The sequence below is a fragment of the Mirounga angustirostris genome, unplaced genomic scaffold (genome assembly GCF_029215605.1).
Source record: "Mirounga angustirostris isolate CCGP_5_RB_7025 unplaced genomic scaffold, mMirAng1.0.hap1 SCAF_9, whole genome shotgun sequence".
Lineage (NCBI taxonomy): Eukaryota > Metazoa > Chordata > Mammalia > Carnivora > Phocidae > Mirounga > Mirounga angustirostris.
The window spans coordinates 86,928,633-86,954,080 of record NW_026991717.1 but is presented as its reverse complement, the minus strand read 5'-3'; the positions used below and the strand labels follow the sequence as shown (position 1 = coordinate 86,954,080).

The 25,448-nt window shown below is 37.2% G+C and overlaps 1 protein-coding gene across 5 annotated transcripts; it reads right to left on the bottom strand.

Annotated features, from left to right (window-relative positions):
* Positions 1-3,035: 3,035 nt before the first annotated feature.
* Positions 3,036-24,903, bottom strand: GEMIN2 (gem nuclear organelle associated protein 2). 5 transcript variants are annotated; one of them, XM_045900747.3, is made up of 10 exons: positions 24,701-24,903; positions 24,232-24,316; positions 22,755-22,844; positions 21,845-21,904; positions 18,807-18,920; positions 17,102-17,146; positions 15,903-15,971; positions 10,629-10,739; positions 8,638-8,696; positions 3,036-3,493 (listed from the first exon to the last, which is right to left on the bottom strand). In XM_045900747.3, the coding sequence occupies exons 1-10, from the start codon at positions 24,868-24,870 to the stop codon at positions 3,454-3,456; spliced, it is 843 nt and encodes a 280-aa protein (XP_045756703.1). In that variant the 5' UTR covers positions 24,871-24,903; the 3' UTR covers positions 3,036-3,453. The 5 variants fall into 5 exon arrangements, with proteins under 5 accessions (XP_045756703.1, XP_045756704.1, XP_054369656.1 ...); XM_064570975.1 differs by lacking the exon at positions 3,036-3,493 and adding an exon at positions 5,554-5,994; XM_045900748.3 differs by lacking the exon at positions 10,629-10,739.
* Between the last annotated feature and the right edge of the window lie 545 nt (positions 24,904-25,448).

The following is a 25,448-nucleotide window of genomic DNA, read 5'->3' as shown; positions in this document are numbered from 1 at the left end:
TAAAATACATAAGACTACAAGGGAAACAATTATACTGATATGTTATCAAAATATTTTTAAAATTTGATATATACTTTAAGCAAGGCAGTATATTTAAAATATAGGCAAAGGGCCAAAAAAATAAATGAATAAAAATAAAATACAGGCAAGGGGCACCTGGCTGGCTCAGGGGGAAGAGCTTATGACTCTTGTTGATCTCTGGGTCATGAGTTTGATCTGCTCCGTTTCCATACTGGGCTGGTTCACCCCTCCATAGACAACCTGGTGGACCCCTGCTCCTGGGAGGCCACCATATTGATGCCAAACTTAGTGCGGACACCTGATCGGCATAGCGCACTACAGCCCAGAACTCCTGGGCTCAAGCGGTCCTCCTGCTTCAGCCTCCTGAGTAGCTGGGACTACAGGCACACGCCACTGCGCCCATGGGTCGTGAGTTTGAACCTCACATTGGGTGTAGAGAATATTTAAACTTAAAAAATATATATGTATGTATATATATATAGGCAAGTTAATTTTTTAATAAAGATGAGTATGACAGCTGTTGTTTAGCTTGCCTAAGAACCTGTGGGGTGGTCTTGTGGCTCAGTTCCTTCCATTTATAGATCAATCATACATAGGGAATGGTGGAAAGTAATGCAAATACCAATGTCACCAATGTGAGAACATACACCTACAATGTTGGGTGTTGGCTTCCAGGCCTATGGTTATTTGGTACCAGAAGCTATAGACAGGAAGTCTGCAATCACACATGATCTAGAGGTAGGTTTAATAGCTACCATATTTTGAACTACTGTGTGAATATTCTAAAACACCTGCAACTACAATTTGATATGAAAACATTTAGGACTTCTAATGCTAAGAGTCACAGTTATCAATGAATGCTGCTATGGTTTGTTGCCTATGTTTGTAACTGAAGGAAATGCTACGTAACGGGAGGATAGTAAAAGTAGAGATGTAATTTTTTTCCCATTCAAGTTCATGGACTCCAGGTTAAAAACCTGTTAATGAGGGGCACCTGGGTGGCTCAGTCAGTTAACATCTGCCTTCGGCCCAGGTCATGATCCCAGAGTCCTGGGATCGAGCCCTGAGTCCGGCTCCCTCCTCAGCGGGGAGTCTGCTTTTTTCCTCTGCCTCTTCCCCTCCCCACTGCTTTTATGCTCTCTCATTCTCTCTCAAATAAACAAAATCTTTTAAAAAAAAACCTGTTAAGAGAGATAAAATCATAAGATTGGTATAAACATTGAGATAATCCATGTAAATAGCACAGTGTCTGTTGTGTGTATATATGGAAATAAAGAAAACACAGAATATTCTGGCTTATAAGCCTATTGCAATTAGAAAGTAGCTTCAATTTCAGTATCCTTTTGCATGATTTCATCTTAAATATAGTCATCAAGGACCCTTAATGAATAGCATACCTGTTTTAAAGAGCAGATGTATTTTTCAAAAGTAGAAAACTATATGGGGGTGATGGGGTGGCTCAGTTGGTTAGGTGTCCCAACTCTTGACTTTGGCTCAGGGTTGTGAGATTGAGCCCTGCATCAAGCGCCACACTGGGCGTGGAACCTGCTTAAGATTCTCTCCCTCTGCTCCACCCCTCCCTCTAAAAAAACAAAAACTATACTGTATGAACTATACTGTATACTGCATACATAAACTGTTTAGTCAGTGGCTTCTACTAACCGTAATGACACAGCTTGATCTCTCAGGTCTAGCAGTCCAACCTCATAAGAGGACTTAGGACTGGAGATGTCATCAGAATCAGTCTGTTTGGGGGCGCCTGGGTGGCTCAGTTAGTTAAGCGTCTGCCTTCGGCTCATGATCCCGGAGTCCCAGGATCGAGTCCCAAATCCAGCTCCTTGCTCAGCGGGGAACCTGTTGCTCCCCCTGCTTATGCTTGCTGTTCCCCCACCCCCGTGTCAAATAAGTAAATAAACTCTTTTTAAGGAAATAAAATCTTAAAAAAAAAAAAAAGATTTGAGAGTGAGAAAGAGCATGCATGTGCACGGGGCAGAGGGGGGGGGGGGGCGGGCGGGTAGGAGAGGGAGCAGCAGACTTCTTGTCAGTCCCAGGACCTGGGGATCATGACCTGAGCCAAAGGCAGATGCCCAACTGAATGAACCACTCAGGTGCCCCAGATCCGCAGATATTTCCAATCCCCTTTTCTCTCCACCTCCCCCCCTTTTCCTTTTCTTCCTCCACTGGAAAGACTGGAAAGGCTTACAATTTCATTTCTCCACCTTCCTCAGAGCTAGAGGTGATTATGTTGTATACTTATGGCCAACAAATGAACACATATCTGCTGTGAATTTCTGGGGAGTTTTCCTTTTACGATAAAAGAATCAGATATGGAAGGCTCTGAGTCCTTCCACCTTTTTCAGTCTTGAATACAGACACATTGCCTTGAACTGCAGTGGCCATCTTGTTACCCTTAAGGGAAAGGCCACAAGACTCTCAGATACATTGGTATTGTGGAGTCATCGACCCAATGCCAGTAGCCAGCTCCTCTTGACTTCTGGTTGTGAGAAAAATAAATCCCTACTGAAAAACCACTGCTACTGGGATCTTCTGTTAAAGTAGAAAACATTCCTACCTGATAAAGAAATAGATAAATTTTAAGTGATATGAGCAAGAGATCTGACAGACAAAACAGATGACTTATTAGGGTATTATACAAAATGATTTAAGAAAGTTTTACGTAATAAAGCAGTTGAGAAGTATTGAGCTTAAAGGGAAAACATTTGATTAGTTTTGTTGCTGACTATGAAAACATTTGCCATTTAACCAATTATCTTAATTCTAATACTAAGGACATTTATCCATTGTCTTTTGTTTTGTTCAAGAGTCAAAGAAGGGGCGCCTGGGTGGCTCAGTCAGTTAAGTAACTGCCTATTGCTCAGGTCATGGTCCCAAGGTCCTGGGATCGAGCCCCGCATCAGGCTCCCTGCTCAGTGGAGAGTCCACTTCTCCCACTCCCTCTGCCGCTCCCCCTGCTTGTGCTCTCTCTCTAAAAATAAATAAAATCTTAAAAAAAAAAGAGTCAAACAAGATTTTAATAACCAAAACACATTTTCAGTAAGAGTTTATGTGTATATGTACAAGAAACAATGAAAAAGCACCAAGGATCTCTGTAAAATTTCACCATACAGTTTCTGTACAGGATGCTTCATCAATAAATGGCACTCAATTTGTTTTAAAAACATGTAATTACAGAAAACTGTTTTAACTGTTCATCAAAAACTGGCTGGTTGGGATTTTCCAAAGAATACTTCAGATACTCAAATCAATACAATTTATCTTCTAAATGTCAACTTGAGATGCACAGGTTAAGATGAAGACCCTTCGAATAATGTTGAAGATGTAATTCAATTCTCACTTGAGTTGCCCCTGTACATCCTCAGACTCAGGCTGCCTTCATCACAAGTATCTTCTATCCCTGAGAGGCCAGCTACATCAAGATGGTTCATCAGCTAAATCACGTTGGTCAAAATACCTAGTAAAAAAAGAATTTCATGTATGTTTAAAAATATTAATAGCAGCACTACTTGTAATAGCAAAACACCACAAATAACCCAAACATCCATCAATAAGGGCACTCGTTGAATAAACTATGGTACATCTGCACAGTAGAAGACTCGAGGCTTTTTATAAAAGCCTTTTTTATAAAAAGAAATGAGGAAAATACACCGCTATATAGTGTGACTTCTAGGATTTATTAAGTGAAAACAACAAGGTACAGAAGAGTATGTTTAGTATGCTACCTTTTGTAAGGATGTGTAGGAATTCAGATATATTTATATATACTTGCTTATACTTTTAGAAAGAGTGAATGGAAGGATAAACCAAAAATTAATAATAAAATGGAAAACTACAGAAGGGACAAAGGCTAGAGAGGATAAAGGTGGGTTCTAAAATACTTCAAATGTACCTTGAATTAAAATTTTAACTTTGGAACAATGTAAATATTTTATGTAATTATAAAACAAGATTAAGTAAAAAAGAAAATCACCAAACCCAACCAAATGAATCTTCTCATTTATCAGATTGCTGGCATAACCGTTCACACAGAAGGGAATAGTTTCTTTTTTTTTTTAAGATTTTATTTATTTATTTGAGAGAGAGAATGAGAGAGAGAGCACGAGAGGAGGGAGGGTCAGAGGAAGAAGCAGACTCCCTGCTGAGCAGGGAGCCCGATGCGGGACTCGATCCTGGGACTCCAGGATCATGACCTGAGCCAAAGGCAGTCGCTTAACCAACTGAGCCACCCAGGCGCCCTGAAGGGAATAATTTCTTAAACGTGATGTTCTGGTATATGTCCCTAGTGAGATATACCAGAGACCAAAAGAACTGCAAAGAACTCTTAAACTGATTTCAACAGTTGTATTATCAGTAACACTGTTAGTATATTTATTCTGAAACTATTATGTGCATATTGTTGGATAAAGCCAATAATTGTTAATGTTAGAAACCAGAATTTTCAGCAGAGGAGAAAAGAAACATAGCTTAAAGAAAAATCATGTAATCTTAAATCAACTGAAATTTCAATTTGAAGTCACGATTTCATTTTTCTCTTTCTAAAAAATACATACTTCCTACCTCTGGTCATTGAAAAGGCCTAAGGGCAATGACCAACCTAATAACAGCTAGCTTCCCTAATGTCCAAATTGTGGACTCTTAACCATTTTCTAATTTAAAAGAGGACCCAGCAGTCCTGGGAATAAAGACTGATTCCAGATCTGGGGCCAGAAATGTCTTAAGATACATTTGAACCATCCTGACATACCTGAAAGCAAGCAAGCTATAAAAGACCACCAGGGTTATATAGAACAAAAAGCACAGGAATTGACCTAATGGGTTCCTACCGGCCAAAGACGGAACAATTTGAGCATCAACAAAGATAATGACTGCAATATCCCTTTACCTGAATGAAGTGATCAACTTCATCACACTAAAAGTGGAACAACCAGACATCATGTGCCTCCTGATGTGCACAACAGCACTCATGGAGTCTTGCCAAACAACAAAAAAACACTATATATAATAATCAAACCTTTAAACCAACCTACCAGCTTATAGAAAATATGGGGGATAAATGAACACATTAAACACTATCATGAAGATAAGATACAGCTGTCAAAACCAAAACATGGGAAATTTTACAAGTCAAAGGACTGTTTTTTTCAATAAATAAATGGCAAAGAGATAAACCCAGGAAATTGATGGGGAGACTCGAGACATATCAAACAAAAGCAATGAGTGCATTTAACTTGGATCCCGATTTGGGTTTTTGTTTTGTTTTTCGGGTTTTTTTTTTTAAGCAACTGTTTATTTTCCATCAACCTTATTTCCATTTTGTTTGACTTTTTGGAAGAGCAGCTTAAGGCTGCTCAGTGGTTGTTTCTATACATTCAGTAGCCTAAGCAGTGGAAGCTGCAGGCTAGTCTTCAGTGGCACGCTGAGCACTCCAGTTTTCATTCAGTAAGGAACTGTCTGTGACCAGTCTGTGACTTCAGGTTGAGGCAGTGAACTCAGGAGCTGGAGCAGTCCATTCACCCTGAAAGTCTTCCTTGATCACAGCCTTTTCAGCAGCAGCCTGCTCTTCCTTTTCAATGTCTTCAGGATCTCTGTAGTAGTAGAGATCAGGCATGACTTTGCACGGGTGTTCATGGGAAATGGTGCCAAGCATGCAAGAACTTCCCGGGCCAGGATCTGCCACATCAGACCAACTGAGTGAGCTCCCTTGTTATAAGGGATGGCAATGTCCATATAGCACACAGCAGAGTCTGCATTACACAGAGCGATGGTAGGCAGGTTAACATAAGACACCTCTGTGACAGGCTGTGTCAGTCCTAGGATCAGTAACCACCAGAAGTCTTGGCTCCAGGAAGGCTGCCTGGATCTGGTTAGTGAAGGTTCCAGAGGTGAGGCGGCCAGCAGTAGGGAGTGGCTTCAGTAGCAGCAGCAAAGTTCAGCACAGCTCGCTGGCTAATATTTCTGGATGACAGGACACTGACATCAGCTGGGTTTTCAATGGCGGCAATGGCACGAGCTGCCAGCAGAAGCATCTCCCAGGTTCTCTCCAGATTTTTTTTTTTTAAAGTAGGCTCCACGCCCAGCATGGAGCCCAACATGGGGCTTGAACTCACGACCCCAAGATCAAGACCTAAGCTGAGATCAAGAGTTGGATGCTTAACCAACTGAGCCACCCAGGCACCCTTCTCTTCTGATTTATGATGTAGATACTATCACTTTTCCTTCTGTAGATGTACTATTCCATTTCCAAGTCAAGGTTGGTGCTACCTAAGTGGGTTCCTCCTGCAAGGAATTTGAGGACATCCTCCTCCTTCATTTGCAGGATATCAAGGGCTCTGGACATGTGAAAGTTTCTCTTTAAGTTACCATGGGAATGCAGAACAACAGCATGTGGTCGGACCCCTCCCTGGCTAGTATAGAAAGGGAAAGGGTTGAATTCCAATTTGAACAATTCAAATGTAAGAAGACATTTTGAGGACAATTAAGGAATATGAAACATAAACTGGGCATCAGATAATATTGTGGAGTTATTAAATTTATTAGGTTCGTGATACCAGTATTAGAGTCATATTTTTAAAAGGTCCTAATCACTCAGATACACTAAAACAGGAGAAATGACCTGTCTGAGATTTGTTTAAAATACATTAACAAAAAAGATGAGACAGATGAAACATTCTGGTGAAGTTAGTAAGTGCTGAACTTGGGTGGATTGCTTGGGGCAGGGGGGGGACATATTATTCTACTACATTCGTATGTGCTTGAAAATCTCCGTAAGAAGAAGCTTAAAACATTTTTCACTGATAAAATAATTAAGGTGGCTAACATATGGCTATCAGATCCCATTTGAGTAGGTATTTCTATCAATTAGCAGTTTTTGCTTTAAACCTATAAGACAAACAAGACCAAAAAAAAAAAAAAACCCAAAAAACCACAACAGACTTAAAACAATATTTGGTACTTATATTGAAATGGCTACTGCAAAGAGTCAAGGTCTATGTTATCTTTTTTCAAACTTTCTAGAATCCTCTTTAAGTCTGCTTTTCTTTTTTTTTTTTAGAGAGGGCCCGCTGTGTGGGGCAGAGGGAAATGGAATCTTAAGCAGGCTCCATGCCAACATGGGCTCCATCTCATGACCCTGAGATCATTACCTGAGCTGAAATCAAGAGTCGACGCCAAATGAGCCACCCAGGCACCCCTCTTCTGCAAGTTTTCTTAAGTGAAGCCTATAGTCTAAGAAAATTTTCTAGCTTAGAACTTATCTTCCATTTTTACATAATGTTCTCAGGAAAAAAAATAACCATGACCAATTACTTGGATATTTCTTTTCTCATAATTGCACATTATAAACTATCAGTGGATTAGTAGTCAGATGATATGTTTAAGTCTCTGGTTCCATTCAGTACTAGTTTACTGAACCTTAATTACTTAAGTTTCTGAACCTGTGTCTTCATCTGTGAAAGGAAAAGAAAAAACTCTGAGTTGCAAGGATTAAAGACCCAGTATACATAGCACCTAGGGCTCTCATTTAATCCTTATTACCAAGAGATGAGGTAGTTTGATACGGGCATAGTCCAGAACTTAGCTCTGAAGCAAGCTGCCTGGTTTTGGATCCTAGCCCTACAATTTACTAGCTTTGTGATGGCAGGAAACTTATTTTATCTCTGTGCCATGGTTTCCTCAAATGTAACTGATCACAGCACCTACCTTCTAAGGATTAAATGAGTTTCTATTATGAAGCACTAAGAAAAATGCTTGGAACAAAGTGCCTAGTTAAGTATTAAGTTTCACCAGCAGCATAATTATTATAAATTTAGAAACTATATGTTGAACATGTGTGTACTCTGAAAAAGTGTCTTGTTTGAGGAAGGATAATGGACACAGATCATTTACCTTCTATTTAAATATAATATAAAGCTTTAAAAAGTTATTGGCATTAGATTAAAAACACCGACCAATGTACAAAAATATCAAGCCCAGAAAGAGACCTAAAATAAATATGTGTGCATGCATATGTGTAAGTATAATACACACATACTCATACACATGACTTCAGAATATGAGAACATTTTCAATGTGGAATTTCAATGTAAGAAATAAAATCAAACACATACTAAATAAAAATATGTCCTAACTGAAAATGAATAAAGAACACAGGCAATTAAAAAAAATTGCAACAAAATGAAGTATTTTTTACCCTCACTGGTAATTAAACAAATGCAAATAAAAATAATTTGTATCTTTTTGTTATTAGAATGGAAATATTTATATCAATCGAAAATGTTGAATAGAAGATGGGCAGTCTGACACTTTCATGGGAACACAGAAAGGTATGAGTTTCTGGAAGGCAAACTATTAATAAATATCTCAGTTTTAAAAGTACATGCATGCCCTTCAACTTATTTCTAGGAGTTTGCCCTTAGGAAATAATAGAGCTATAATGTATACAGATCTACATGGCGTTACTTATAGAGAAAACTCAAAATACAGGGAATTGTGATACATAAAATATTGTTTCCTCACACCTCAATTTCCTCTGCTTGAAAATGAAAATAGTATTTTCCATTAATAACACTATTACAAAGCAAGGAGTCAAGGATTACTTACCTACTAACCAGGCAGATTAATAAATTCAAAGCAGGAACCCGCTCATCATCTTTGCTGTCCTAAAGAAAAAAAAAAAAATCAGAAAAATGTAGTGTTCTCCTTAATATTTTTGAGAAAATTTCCTTTTAAGATGCAAAATATGAAAATTTTATTAGATAATAGTAATAATCACATGGAAGTAGAAAACCTCAAAGAAAAAGGAGAAAATTATAGAGTTAACAACCTTTGAGAAACATCTGACATGATCTTTTTTAAAGATTTATTTATTTGTCAGAGGAGAGAACGAGAGAGAGAGCAAAGCAGGGGGAGCAGCAGACAAGGGAAAAGTGGCCTCCCTGCTGAGCAAGGAGCCCGATGCAGGACTCGATCCCAGGACCCCAGGATCATGACCTGAGCCAAAGGCAGATGCTTAACAGACTGAGCCACCCAGGTGGCCCCTGACATGATCTTTTAAAGAAAGGTCCTTAACAGGGAAAAGAAAGAGTTGAAGGTTCAAAGGAGAATAACTTGGGAGAGAGATTTTTCCTGGTTCCAAGCAGAGGAGCAAAAAAAAAAAAAAAACAACCCCAATGTCCTAACTAGACAGTAGTGAAAATAAATTATATAAAAATATTTTAAAGAACTTAGAATTGAGGAATGAAATCCTGGCTTCTAGCATAAGACATACCAGAAAATACTCCAGCAGATCAGGGTTCTCGATTACGATGGAGGTAGTTGCTGAACTATATATTTTATAAAGTGGTATTACAGAGTGTGAAGTTTATTTTTATACATTTCAAGATATAGTTACAATAACCTATCGAGTAATGTTATAACAGACATGTCACATGTTAATTCAAACTTGGGACACACTTCCATAATGTTAGTGTACTCAACTCTATGTGTCAAGCACTATATGGAACAAAGCTGAATAAATCATATTACCTGCTAATAGCAGAGAAAATGAAATATCCACATTAATTTTAATGAAAGGAAAAATGTGTTAAGTGCCCATAAAAAAATATGAAGTATACTGAAAAATCAGAGAATGCAGAAATTCTTTTAAATTGTTAGAGTCAGGGAGAGTGTCACAGAAAGTGGTTGAATATGAGCCAGACTGTGAAAAGTAAATGGTATTTAGATGCAGATTGGAAGAGTGAAAAGGCACTTCTGTAGAGGAAATAAAGTCTAGGAACAAAACATGGGAAATATTTACCGAGTAGCAAGTACATTTTGCTTGGAGTACAAGCCATAGAAGCTAATTTGGGCCATATCATAGATGTTTAACAAAAATATTTTTGAGTAGTCAACAGAGAACGAGTATACATTTTGTGGAAGAGAAAGGGATGAAAGAAGAAAAAAATCACACGTGGACTTAATCTGGCATAAAATTTATATTGTAATGCTGCAGGCATGAGTTAGTGAAGCGTCTGATAGGAGAAATTCGAAACAATCATCCTGCCAGAGACTGTTAGTTGACCACTCTAGCTTCTTGTTTTCCCTTACTCTTTAGCAAAGGAAGCTCATTTTTACCTAAGCACACTGCCCCCAGGTAAAAGTAAACATTTCCCATAGTTCCTTATGGCCATGTGACTAAATTCTGGCTAAATGAGTTCTATATATAGCCAGATATACTTGTGGAACCTCTGGGAAGCTTTGTTAGAGGACAACCTTCTCTTTCTAGTTCCTATAACCGAATATAATGGCTGACCCCAGCAGCCACCATGGACCATGAGGTGAGCTTGACAACGGAAGCTACACATGAGTCAGAACTCAAAAGCAGGGTTACTGCCATATTAGACTTGCTCTGTCCACCTGTAGACTTCCTTTATCTAAGAAAAACATGTCCATTTCATCTAAGCTACTGTCATTTGGGGCTTTTCAAAATTACATGGCCAAATCTAATCTTGACTAATAAAATATTCCACATTTTCCTATTTCAGTGGCATCCTTTTTTATCACCACATAAATCAATGAGCGCTCTCCATTTGAAACAGCAAGTTGGAACTTACCACTAAGAGCCTTACTTCAGAGCACCTTCTTGCAAGCTGCCGAATCAGTGAATGAGCCTCAGGTAATAAAGGTTTTTCAAGACAAGCCAATAAAGCATAAAGCCACCTTCCCTAAATAGGATTTTAAAAAGTGGTAAGTAGCAAATACTGTACCATAAGTTTAACTTATTTTTAAAAATGTCCAAAGTTGTATCTGGTTATTTGCTATGAATAAATTAATGTAACATTAACTGTATTATATTTGGATACAGACAACAAGGGATCATCTAGACAGCCAGCTGATATTTTCTGTATCTTCTTACTACAGACACAGAACACTGAACACTTCAAAATACCCTTAGTTCCAAAGAGTTCATTTCAGAGATTCTTACTATAATTGAAGTCCCAATTTATAGGTAGAAAACTACATTAAGATGTGCGTAAATCCTTGCAAAAATTAAGACACATATTTTTCCTTTGCCCTTTATAGACATGTATACAAATAATTTTATAACTTTATAACTTTGCCCCCTGTGTCTATACAAAGGAAGTATACTCTAGATGAAATCATGTTTTGAGGGGCACGTGGCTGGCTCAGTCAGTGGAGCATGCGACTCTTGATCTCGGGATGGTGAGTTCAACCCCCACGCTAGATATAGAGATTACTTAAAAAAATAAATCTTAAAAAAATTATAAAAAATGTTTTGATACTTCTGTAAGTACCATGGCAAACTAAATCTATCCCCGTCCTTTTTTTTTTTTTTAAAATAGGCTCCAAGCCCAGCATGGAGCCCAATGCACGGCTTGAACTCACAACCCTGAGATCAAGACCTGAGCTGAGATCAAGAGTCAGATGCTTAACCAACCGAGCCACCCAGGCGCCCCATCCCCATCCTCTTTTATTTACCTTATTTTTTCTCAAGATTTTATTCATTTATTTGACAGAAACAGACACAGCCAGAGAGGGAACACAAGCAGGGGGAGTGGGAGAGGGAGAAGCAGGCTTTCCACAGCACAGGGAGCCCGATGCGGGGCTCAATCGACCTGAGCCAAAGGCAGACACTTAAAGACTGAGCCACCCACGCACCCCCCCCAATCCTCTTTTAAAATGAAATTTTTTCAATTACAAAAGAAATACTCAATGCTGAAAAACTGAATACAAAAAGCACAAAGTAAAAAACACACCTGCAACCCCACCATCCAGATAGTTTCTAATTTTAAAAATGCTAATTTTTATCTTTTTCGTATTTATATGTACAACTTTAAAAAAAATGAAGTTCCATTATCGTATTAACATTAATAATGTGGTAATAACATTTTGTAGCCATCTTTTTTACTTGCAATACATAATAAATATCCCCCATGTTGTTAAATGGGATTTGGGAGGGAATGTTATTAATCTCAACACAGCACTTATACTCTTTAACCAAACACTTATACTTTCCTGTCACTGCTGGTTTATTCTTTCTTTCCCCAAACTCTGTGAGAGTATAAAATTAGATATTATACTCCTAGGGCCCAGACTAGAGTTGGAACACAATAGGAGCTTAAATTAAAATATCTGTGGAATGAGTGTTCCATTTTGGATGCACCATAATTTACTTAACCAATTTCCTATTGTTGAGCACTTGGGTTTAATTTGTTGCTGTTATATAAAAAATAGTGTGATAAATATCGTTGGACATAAATTTTAGATCATCTCTGATTGATTTTTTGGGCTAAATTCCTAGAAATAAAATGGCAGTATCCAAGGGTATGTATGTTCATAAATGTTTCTAAGATATAATCAATAAATTGTACCCCAGAAAAGTTATATGAAATTATATTTCTACCAGCAGTGTTATATGACTGAGTTTATTCTGAGCAACGCATCACTTTGGAGAAACCTAAAGAATATTAAACAATGTTTACATAGCAATTAATGGAATAAAAAAAATTAGCTCCTCAAGCTACCCCAAATCAACCTTTTTCTTAAACAAAAGATTCACATCCAGGTTTCTTTTATAAATAGTAAGTGGAATTCTCTTCTATATCAAAAAAGCTATTATACATTTAAACTTGGCTCAAATTCTGAGGGCTACATTTACCAAATATAACTGGTATTCAGGTATTGAAATGGTGCTTAAACCTCTACTGATTGTCTAAGATGTATTTATACTGAGAGGTGCCTTTTCTCAAAGTCAGTGAGCTCACTGTGGCAATACTAAATGTAAAAACAAAACCCAAAACAAGATAGCTGAAGATATTCCTTCATACCTCACATTTGGATGAAAAATAAGGTTGTATTTATTTCTCAAGAAAAAATTAAAGTAATCCCAAGTAAAGACATTTAAAAAAAGAGATCCATTTTCCTTTTGCTAGTTTATGATAAGCAAACTTTGTGATACCGGTTTTTATACACTGATATTCTCAATAGTAGAGTTCTGATAGTACAGTTAATTGGATAGTGAAATTGAACACTGTTGGGCGCCTGGGTGGCTCAGTTGGTTAAATGACTGCCTTCGGCTCGGGTCGTGATCCTGGAGTCCTGGGATCGAGTCCCGCATCAGGCTCCCTGCTCGGCAGGGAGTCTGCTTCTCCCTCTGACCCTCCTCCCTCTCATGCTCTCTGTCTCTCATTCTCTCTGTCTCAAATAAATAAATAAAATCTTTAAAAAAAAAAAAAAAAAGAAATTGAACACCGTTGATTTAAGAGACAGATTGACTCCAGGTTAGAAGCAAAGGATTAACTAAGTTAAAATTTAGTAAATCAGTTGTCAGTTCCTCTGGCAAATATAGCTACTTTTTGGTAATATGCTCTCACTAATTAATAGGAAAAGTCAAACTTATCACCCTCTTCAGTGGGTAATCTTTAGAAGTTTAAAAAAAAAAATCTTACAACAAAGAGTTGAAAAAATAAAGATTAAAGGAAGAGAAGGAAAACAGGTCAGGTAATAGTGCTAAAACGTCACTATCAGAGAGAAAGAATGGATATGGAATTTAAAGTTCAATATCCAGATTCCAATGAATAAGTAATATGAATATGAACAAAGTTATCTATAAAAGGTATACCTAATATACCCATGATGGAAAAATATTCAGTTTCACTGACATTCAAGGAAATACAAATTACATTTACTTTGAAGTGCTACTATAAATTCACTAAATTTGAAAATAAACAGAAATTATAAAATGTTAGATGGAACCATATGGAATTACTGATCATCAAATTTTTTAACCTACAAAAATGGCAAATGCACATGGTTCAACTTAAACTGGAATTGCAGGGAAAAATAAGAATCCTTTGCCAATGGTATTATTAACTGGTTCATTCCTTTTGGAAAGCAATGTAGCAGAATGTAACAAAAGCTTATGAAATCTTGGGGTGCCTGGGTGGCTCAGTCGTTAAGCATCTGCCTTCGGCTCAGGTCGTGATCCCAGGACCCTGGGACCGAGCCCCACACTGGGCTCCCTGCTCCGCGGGGAAGCCTGCTTCTCCCTCTCCTACTCCCCCTGCTTTTGTTCCCTCTCTTGCTATGTCTCTGGCAAATAAAAAAATAAAATCTTTAAAAAAAAAAAAGCTTATGAAATCTTGATCCAATAATTATGTCCTAGCAATATCCTGAGAAAATAATTAAAATGAAATTAGTATAAATGTTTTAATTTAGTCATGATTATAAGAACCCAGATGGTCAATAATGAGAGAATCAAAGTAAACTATGAGACATTAAGACAATGGAAATTATATGAATTACATTATCATATAAAAATATATATATGTATCTAAGCTAAAAAACCCAGAATAGTATATTAATTACACTATGTAAAAGACATGTTTGACCACTGAATCAGAAACTGTGATTTTATCTTTCTCTATTTATTTATTTTTATTTATTTATTTATTAGGTAGGTTGCATGCTGGGCATGAAGCCCAATTCAGAGCTTGAACTCACAACCCTGAGATCAAGACCTGAGCTGAGCTCAAGAGTTGGATGTTTAACCATGGTCTTGAAATCCAATTTACAAAAGAATATCAAATACCAGTAATAATAGCAAGCACTGTGTGCCAGGCATTACTCTAAGAACTTTGTATAGAGTAATTCCTTGAATCCTCCAATAACCTATGAGCTGTTATTTGCATTTTACAGAAAAGGAAACTAGAGTACATAAAGATTCAGTACTTGCTTAAGATGACACATATCCTTACTGGTGGAACGAAGATTCACACCCCAGCAATCCAGCTATACTCTTAAACAACTATGCTGCACTGCCCCTCTACTTTATAGTTTTATATTCACAGCTCATTTTCACCTTTAAAAATGGGTCAGTTTGGTGGACATTATATAAATAATCTGCTTAATCCCCTAGTAAGAAATTTTATTATCAAGTTAGATTTAATTTTTAGAAACATGTATTTTTTATAGTTAAGGATATTTGCAGAAGAGTGTACCTGAAGCTCCAAAGCTCCCTGTCAAAGCATAAGATATAATCTTTGCCCACCAGAAACTTATGGTCTGCTGGGAGAAACAGATAAACCAACACCGCAATACAATGTACAAGTTTTTAAGCCTGCCATTCATCTAAGTAGCTTAGATAAGTCTTTTATATAAGTATAATGATCATATTCTTTACCACTAGATTTTCATTTTTTGTTTTTGTATTTTATTCTTTTAAATCTCTACTATATAACATGTACATTTAGGGGGAAAAATTAATGTTTAAAGTCACTGTTTCTGGGGCACTTGGGTGGCTCAGTAGGTTGAGCATCTGACTCTTGATTTCATCTAAGGCCTTGACTGATTCAGGGTCATGAGTTCAAGCCCCATGTTGGGCTCCATGTTGGGCATGGAGCCTACTTAAAACAAACACAAACAAACAGCCTACTTAAAACACACACAAACAAACACAAACAAACAGCCTACTTAAAACACACAAACAAACAAACAAAAAAAGAAAATGCATTTCAAATTTTTTTAAGCCAGTGCTACTCAAAATGGGATGTCCAAACTGGATGTCAGTTGGTGATCTATTTGTTATTGGACTGCAGTAAGATAAGTTGCTTCTCCCGGATATAAATAAGCTCTTTAACTGACTTTTTCCAAGGCAAATCTTTCTCAATGAAGGAAGTTTAATGTTGATTTGCATTCTCCTATAAGTTCCTTATTTCACTGCAACCAAGCATAGTTTGCATTGTACACAGTTATATGTACAAGTATAATACACACATATACATAAATATCTTAGAGCCGTATCTCATATATAAAATAAGTCTATACAATTTTGTCTGCATTATGAAAATAAAAAGATGAGATATTACCAATTCTGGAGTAAAGTCTCTTTCTCCAAACCAATTACTCAGATATTCCAAGACACTAGTTACTGTTGCCTAAAAAAAGGGGAAAGGGAAGGTGGAAGAAATGTTATTAGTAATAAAACAAAGACAAGTTCAACATGGGTTTCATTAAGTTTGGTTAGAAAGCAACTCTGATATCTAAAATAGTCCCATTCTTTAGACTTCCAGAGAAAACTGACTGTATTTAGTAATTTGGTTAGGTGGCTCACTCAGAAGAGGCTTTTTAGACACATATTTTTATATACTTTCAAGTATCAATACCTTGGTTTAAATACCAGGATTTAGTTTGTAACTACTAATTTAGTTTATAAATACTTGAAAAATTCCACATGCTCTTAAAAAACCTTTGCATAAATACCTTCAAGTTATTTTCATTAAGTCAAAGTCAAAATATAAGGAGAAAATTAGCTGGAGAAAGATCTGTTTTTAAAGTTATATAGATAGAATTTATTAAACTGTTGAAAATATTCTCTTGTTTCTTCAAGCATAGTTGGACAGTTAACAAAAATCACTCATTGAATTTAGTTTAACTACTACAGTATTTTAATGCAAATGATCAAGTAAGTGAGACCAGTATATGATTTACAACAGAGCACAACACTTAAAAAAATTTATTTTCCAAGGGCACCCAATGCTATGTGAAGGCAAAACAATCCAATTTTCCATTTGCTCTTTAAATGGTAACAGAGTTCTTCATCCTAAAAGAGTGAAGAAGCTTTTGATCCAAGAAATTATGTATTTCATTCTTAATGGGATGTGCAGGACATCTGGAACTAGGAATAATAATCTAACCTTAGTTTTACTTCAAACCCCAGAATCTAAGACTTAAAACTGAAATGTATACAATTGAAGAGTTTAGCAACATGTTTTAACATGAGCTCTGGAATTAGATCAAACAGGGGTTAAATCCCAGTGTTGCCAATGGAACTTGCTGAAAAACCACCTGAAAGTCACTTAACTTTGAATTTTGTTTCCCAATCTATAAAAATTGAGTATTAATAATAATTCTCCATATAGGGTTGTATTGGGGCTTAAATAAGAATTGTTAAAGAGGTTAGGACAGGGCCTTATACATTGTAAGTATTCAATAAATGTTTTCATATACTCTCATACACATTGAAAACAACAAAATACATACATCCTTATTATTAGATGGATTTTACCTGATTCATTCTGCTAACAATACTAAGCAAGGGAGGAAAACCAATCTGAAAGAAAAATCAGACTGAAATTTACTAAATGATATTATAAAGGGTGATTCATTGTTTTCAAACTGGTGAATTTCTTACCACACTTTTTAAAAACAAAGAATAACAGGAAATTCCTTCATTACCCATTATAATAAAACATTCCATCAACTATTATGTTGGTAATGCCTCAAAAAATGTTTTGCAATTTGAATATATAAATTTAAAAATAATGACTTTAGTAATTAAAATATGAAATTTCTTAAACTGATAGTACGATTAACATGCTGCACACACTTTTTCAAAATCTTCAGCTAAACCTAACATTTTCAGGAATTAAGGGTACTAAGAGTAATTGTTTTTCAAACCTAATCTAATTCAATTAAAAAAGTATTTTGAAGGTTAATGCTGGGAGCCTTCATTATGAAAATAGCACTGACTTAGAGGAAGTTAAGAGGATGTGCATTAACTCTGCTTCCTTATGGTTCTTCCACATGGTGTATTTTCCTTGTATATATTTTGTAGTAACAAGCTAAATAAGTCTTAATTTTTTGTCAAATTAAAACACATTTTGAAATGTAACATCCATTAGGGGTATTATCCAAAAGAAAAACAGATTGTGTAAGAAACAGGGCCAAATTAGTTCACTTCCAGATCTGAATCTATTTATACCCCACCACCATGTGTGAAAGTGCCTATTTTCCCAGCCCTTGTTAATACAGCGTATCAAATTTCCTTTGCCAATGTTACCAAAAATAGCAGCTCAGTGGAGTTATGAGTTATATTTCTATTGTGAGTGAATATGGCATCTTCTCACATAACAGCAATTCATATTTTTCTTTCTGTGAGCTATTTATTTCTTTTGCCTTTTCTGTTTTAATTGGGTTCTTGGTCTTTTAGTGACTTTTGGTGTTTGTTTGGTTTTTTTTTAAAGTAGTCTCCATTGTGGATCCCAATGTGGGGCTTGAACTCATGACCCTGAGATCAAGACCTGAGCCAAAATCAAGAGTTGGATGCTCAACCTACTGAGCCACCCAGGTGTCCCAATTTTTAGAGCTTTTACATTTTTCAGATCAATTACTTTTAAATGGGAAAAACACACACCTTGTGGGGCCAAGAACCAGTTGGCCACATAATTTATGATTAGAATAAAGCCATGGGAAATTTAAATATACCTTTAAAACTTCATTCCAGAATATGAAATCTACCAAGCATTTTTAAGCACCTAATTGTGTCATGTTTTCCTTTGTTTCCCTGACTACTCACAAGTCGTAACCCATGCTTAATCATTAAAAAAACAAACAAACAAACAAACCCTGACTCCTATCTAACTCACGAAGTTAACACATAGCTAAAACCTAAGAGATATGAAGCCCACCTAAGAAAAGTCACAGTACATTGTTTCGGAAACTGGGCTGCACATTTTTAAGTTAAAAAGCCAATTAACTAGGTCATAGGTTGGCAAACATTTTCTGTAAAGAGCCAGACAGTAAGCATTTTAGGCTTTGCAGGCCACACACTGTCTCAGTGACTTTGTATTATAAAAAAAACACTCTTAGCTCATGGGCTGTACAAAAACAGGCTGCAGACTAGATTTGGCCTAGGTTGTAGTTTGCAGAATCTTTGCATTAAATCATGCACCAAAAGTAGAACCCTTTTTATTTATCCACAGATCACCTACTTGCACATAATCGATTCCAGGACCTTCACTTGTAGCTGGTCCAACAGCCCCTTCAGCACATAACCTTTCACCCAGACAAAATTTTTTCCAGCCTTCTTCATCTTCAGATTTTGGCTAAAGAAAAAAAAAAAAATTTACTTATTCTATGTTTTGTTTTTTTTAATGGAATAGTAAAAAAGAAGTCCTCTATATTCCTACCACTTCAACAGAAAGATATGGTGCCTGTTATGGGCTGAATTTGTCCCCCCAAAATTTCTATGTTGAAGCCCTACCCTCCAGTATCTTAGAATGTGACTGTATTTGGACAAGGCCTTTATAATGGATTATGTTAAAACCAGGCTTTTAGGGTGGCCTTTCATCATCTAACCGATGTCCTTATAAGAAGAGGAAATTTAGGGGCACCTGGGTGGTGCAGTCAGTTAAGCGTCCAACTCTTGATTTATGTTCTAGTGGTGATCTCGGGCCCCTCGTCGGGCTCCACACTCAGTGTGGAGTCTGCTTGAGACTCTATCCCCATCTCCCTCTGCCCCTCCCCACCGCCCCCCCATATGTGCACACACTCTCTAAAATAAATAAATTAAAAAAAAAAAGAGAGAAAATGGTAGACATAACAAGAGGCACTAGAGATGCTTGTGCACATAGGAAAGACCATGTGAGGACATAGCCAGATGGCCACGTGCAAGCCAAAGAGGACTCAAGAGGAACCAAACCTGCTAATACCTTGATCTTAGACTTTTAGCCTAGAGAACTGTGAGAAAATAAATTACTGTTTGCTAAAACACCCAGTCTGTGGTGTTTTATTATGGCAGCCCTAGCAAATTAATACAGTGCTCAAGTGTTACACATTATGTGGGATGTGTTTAGTTTGGACACTGACCAATAAGGGTTTGTACAAGAGGGTGATAAAGGTGGAAACTGGTGTGGGGAAAATGCATTAAAAACACAAGAATGAAGGATGTTTATACCAGGGAAAGAGACAGAATTAAATGCTTCACATACTTGGAAGGGCAGTCCAATCAAAGAAAGAATAGATTTATTCTACACTACCAAATGCAGACCAGTGGGGAGAAACATTGACAAACCATTTTTAATTGTACACAACACCTTACACATTACTTTGCATAGGTGTAGTTTCTCCCCGAGGATAAATAGCTTTCATTAGATTCTCAGGACAAACAACAGACCCCTGAAAGGCTAAAACCTATTGTACTAGAACACTGTATCTGCCCTTTCCCTTTACTCCATTAGGTCAGAGACTATTTCTATTTCGGGTAACACTGAATACCCTGATTATTATTTTTTTAAAGATTTTATTTATTTATTTGACACAGAGAGAGAGATAGCAAGAGCAGGAACACAAGCAGGGGAGAGAGGGAGAAGCAGACTTCCCGCTGAGCAGGGAACCCGATGCGGGGCTCGATCCCAGGACCCTGGGATCATGACCTGAGCTGAAGGCAGACACTTAACGAATGAGCCACGCAGGCAGCCTGAATACCCTGATTATTAAAGATAGGTGCTTAATAAATGACTGAATAAGTCAATAAATAAATGTTTATATTTATCTAGTTACTTTAAAATGTCAGAGTGCTTTACTTGAAAAATTTTTCATTTTATTATTTACATAACATTTACTTTTGCCATGATGAACATGCTATTAATATTTCACTGTTTTGATGGATCATGATTTATTCAATCAATTATGTTTGGTCATTTACATTTCTGACAAAATTATATTGTCATAATGTTACTGATGCAGCTTCTTTTTGAATTAGTAAGCATGTACCCAAAAGTCCTTATACTGAGCAAGAAAAAAATACGTCTACTTACCTACCCCGTCCCCCTACCCCCTTTTCCCAGGAGGCCTCACAGCACAGCAAAAAGCTTTACAGCCAAACTTTGGTTTGAATCTCAGCTATACCTTTTATGAGTTAAATGATCTTGGGCAAGTGATGTTAGTTCGTTTCACACATTTCCTAGAGCAGAGCTTTCAAATGGTATGGAGAAGCAAGTAGAGTCCATATCCTTAATTTCTCAGCTTTCAGCTCATAGTCTAGGGCTATGTAAGCAGCCTCCTCCATTTATCCCAAGGTATTACAATGTAAAAGATATTATGAAACACTGCCTAGAGGAAGCTTCTAAACTCTGAAATCTATGAATTACCTGAAACTGGGAGCAAAACTGTGTGCCCTGGTGCACACAGTTTTTTCCTCTGAAGATAAATAGCTTTTGTATGATTCTCAGGAACAATATGAGACTCCCTAAAAAGTTAAAAGTTTTGTCCTGAAGCAATGTATCCATCCCTTCTCCAACTCCCTTTTTTATTCAGTAGTCCAGATATGACATATCTCCTGAAGTTGAAAATTATATCTAAGCTGATAAAGCACAGAAAATACTACTTTCTAATATGCACAACAGGCTTTACTAAAATGTCTCTGGTATTGGCACCATTACCTCACCAGGAAAATCCAATAAGCCTTTATTCAATCTTTTTGTAAATACTGAAAATGCCTTTATTTTCTAAAAAGGCAATGTCTAGAAGAACCCTTAAAAATTTGTAGAGGCTGGGGTGCCTGGGTGGCTCAGTCATTAAGTGTCTGCCTTCGGCTCAGGTCATGATCCCAGGGTCCTGGGATGGAGTCCCACATCGGACTCCCTGCTTGGCGGGAAGCCTGCTTCTTCCTCTCCCATTCCCTCTGCTTGTGTTCCTGCTCTCACTATCTCTCTCTCCGTCAAATAAATAAAATCTTAAAAAAAAAAAAACAAAAAAAACTTAAAAAAGAAATTGTAGAGGCTGAACAATTACCTATTCAAAGTCTCTCAAGACGCTATGGATTAAAACTGTCATAAAAATAACAACTTGCATTACTGATTCTATACTTTTAAGGCTACTAATACAACAGAATTGTTTCTATTAATGGTCAATGAAAAAGAACAAAAATAATATAAACTAAGCAAGTGAATCTTTAAAGACTGGCAGTAAATACGGACTATTTCAAATAGGTAAACACTGTACAACTTAACCAAAGAAACTTACATACCATGGTCACGTTACTGTCTAACTGTTGTGACTTCCAGTGACTTCTATGTCTGATCACACTCTAAAGGAAGAAAAGTTAGGCAAGTGATCTTCAGAGAATGGATAACTGAAAAGAAATCAATTATGAAACATCCTAACAATCCTGAAACTTGGAAGACATGTTTCAAACTGTATTATGTCTAATGATTATAATCTGGTAATTGATTTATAAATATTTTAACTTTATCCTTCAGAATAACGAATCTTGGGGCGCCTGGGTGGCTCAGCCGGTTAAGCGATTGACTCAGTTTTGGCTCTGGTCATGCATGATCTCCTGGATCATGGGATCAAGCCCCTCTTCGGGCTCCACACTCATTGCCATTGGGGAATCTGCCTGAAGATTCTCTCCCTCTGCTCCTCCCCCCACTCACATGCCTGCCTGCATGCGTGTGCGCTCTCTTTCTCAAGTAAATAAATCTAAAAAAAAAGAAAAAGAAAAAAAGAAAAATGAATCTTATTTTTCTAGCTTCAGTCTAAGAACAGAAATAAATCTTGAGGGAGGAAGGCAGGAAGTCGTCTAATTTAAAATTCAATTAGCCAACATATATTACATCATTAGTTCCCGATGTAGAGTTCAATAATTTATCAGTTGCATATAACACCCAGTGCTCATCACATCACGTGCCCTCTTTAAAGCCCATCACCCAATTACCCCATCCCCCACCCACCTCTCCTCCAGCAACCCTCAGTTTGTTTCCTATAGTTAAGAGTATCCCATGGTTTGTCTCCCTCTCTGATGACTTCCCGTTCAGTTTTCCCTCCTTCCCCTATGATCCTCTGCACTGTTTACTATATTCCACATATGAGTGAAACCATATTTCTTTCTCTGGTAGAAGGGGTTTAATTTGATTAAATAATTAAAGTACACTTACCTGTCGAACAGATGAAAACTGTGCCACTTGTTGTTGTTGCCACTGAAGTGTGGGAGAATATCCTTCAGGAGCAGGTTGGCATCCTGAAAGCTGGAGATCAGTTCATAAATATTAGAATCAATGTTAGTGTTATAACTAGAATCTCATGCCTCTGCAAAGTAAAAGCAGAATCAAGATGAAGAGTAATAAAGTAAATGATTAAGGTTATATAAGAAAGAAACTATACTTCTTGCAGATGCAAAAAAGTAGGGCTTTCACTTCATTATTTCTGTCCAAGTTTAAACATTAGGAAAAGATCCTTGTAGAGTCACTTCAATAAGAGCAATCTGGAATGGTTCATAGATGGGAGTTTCTAAACTAAGAAATCTAAATTATATGAGCTCTGAAGATATAACTTAGTCCTACCTTTCTATAATAAAGAAACTGTTTGAAACAAAGAGATATATCCCAAATAAAGAATTTGGTATGGGCAGAATGTACTCAAATAATCTAAGACCCTTGACTTTACAAAGCCTACTTTAGCTTGCTAAGACAGCAAAACAGTTCAAAATTGATGACAGATTGCCTTGAAATAAAAGTGTACTTTTCAAAAGCTAGGTATATAAGACATTCTTGTCCATCAATTAAAAATTTCTGAAAAAAAATTATATGAAACATTATAGTATCTGAATTAAAATATCCTGATAATAAACATCAGATAAAGAAATTACTTGGAACATAAAAGGAAAAGGACCTATCACAATTTAAAAACTGCTGCTCTCCTTTGACCTTAGGTTAAATAGCACGACCTTAGAGAGACCTTCTGCGACAACTCTACCTTGTTACTTATTGGTCATTATACATGCTAATTTTCTTCATATCAGTAGTCACAATATATAATTACTTAGTTTGCTTGTTTACTCTGTCTTCCTCAGGAGAATGTAAACTCTACAAGGGTGGGGATTTTTGTGTCTCATTCTCTCTTGTATTCTCAGTGCCTGGCACAACCTAGTCGCTTAATAAAAAATATGCTGGATAAACAAATGAACAAAAATGTTCAAGGTGTGCAAGTAGGTAGAAAAACGTAAGATACCTGAGTTTCTCTTCTTAAAAAAAAACCCAGTCAAATTCAGAACATGCAAACTACACTAAATAACATTAAACACCAGCCCAAGAATAATTATGAAGACAAATGGAAAAAGGTTCCCTAAATATAAATGATAACGTAAGTAACCTATTTAAAGAGTCTTTTAGGACTGCCCTAAAGTATGATGAGTCTCCACGAATGCCAGCGTTACTGAAAACCTCTCTGGAGGCAGTAAATGACAACTGTCTTTTTGGGGGAAAAGTACAAGCTAATATCTAACGTCACAGAGAGTAGTCAAATCTTACATATATCATAAAGATACTGTGGGATACCATAGGAAAAGCCTTGATCTTTCCATTTGGGCGGGGGAGGGGGAAAGGGGAGAATCCCCTGCTGGGTAATAAAACTCACAGAAACATTCACACTTTGCTTCCTTTTCAACTTCTTTGGGTCAATTTGAGCTACCACAACATCTGGACATTGAGCTGCTTCGATCCTACAAATAAGTAATAAATGCAAGAAATGTGATTACGGCTGTGCTTTGTTCATGTGTAGTAAAACGAGCGATCCATTTCTACGGTTCTTTACGAAATGAGAAAAAAAGTTCAGAATTGCAATTGACGTACTAAACAACGTATTTCCGAAATTAACTGGATTGAAAGCAAGGAAATCTAAAAGTACACATCTTCACACAGGTAAACATAATTAAGCTCATAAAAACTCGCCCAGGTAAAGATGTAATCAAGTGATCTTGATTCGACCCTACCTCGCGTGAGATTGGGAAGGGAAACAGGCGGGGCTTTATCACACTTAGGGAGTTGAGCTGTGCCCAGGGGCAGAGCGGACGACCGGCCCACCCGCACAGGGCCAAATCACTCACTGGACCCGCCTCAGGTATTCCTGAGGCGTCCTCGGTGGTACGGAGGGATCAAAACTTTCTGTCAAGTCGCAAGGCTCCACTGGCAACAGCCTGGGCATCAACTCTTCTACTGCCGACTCCACTGGTATCCACGCCATGGTTTTTAATCCGGCCAGTCCCACCCAGCGCATGCGCCAAATCTAGGTCACGGCGCAGGCGCAGAGGTAGGCACTTTAGGCGCGGAGTTTAGGGAGGCAGGGCTTAGGGGGCGTAATTGCGCTTGAGGAAGCCTGCTGATTGTCCCAAGGTTAAGGGTCCGGTGGTGTAAGAAGACAGTGAATTTAGTTCCTTGCAGAAGTGGTTCTGAAGTGTTCCTGTGTGTTTCCCTTCGTTCTCTCTTAAAAGGCGAGGGTAAAGACAGAGGATTATTAACCTTTATGCATCTGCAGTAGTGAGGGATCCTTGAATATTTTTTGAATTAACGAGCAGTGTTACTGTAATTACCATTTACTGAGCTCTAGATTCTTTTTTTAAATTGTCTACAAGAAATCAATTTATTTATTTATTTATTTAAGCAAGCTCTGGATTCTTAAACCCTGGTAGACACGTCACGTGTATTTCCTCGTTTAATTTTTAATCCAACCTTTTGAAGTAAGTGGCATTATCCCGGTTTTGTAGGGGAGGGAATCGATGGAAAGACTGTGTCACAGCTGTGACTTTCTTCCGAAGGGGAAGAGCCATTTCCAAACCAGATTTATCTGATGCCAAA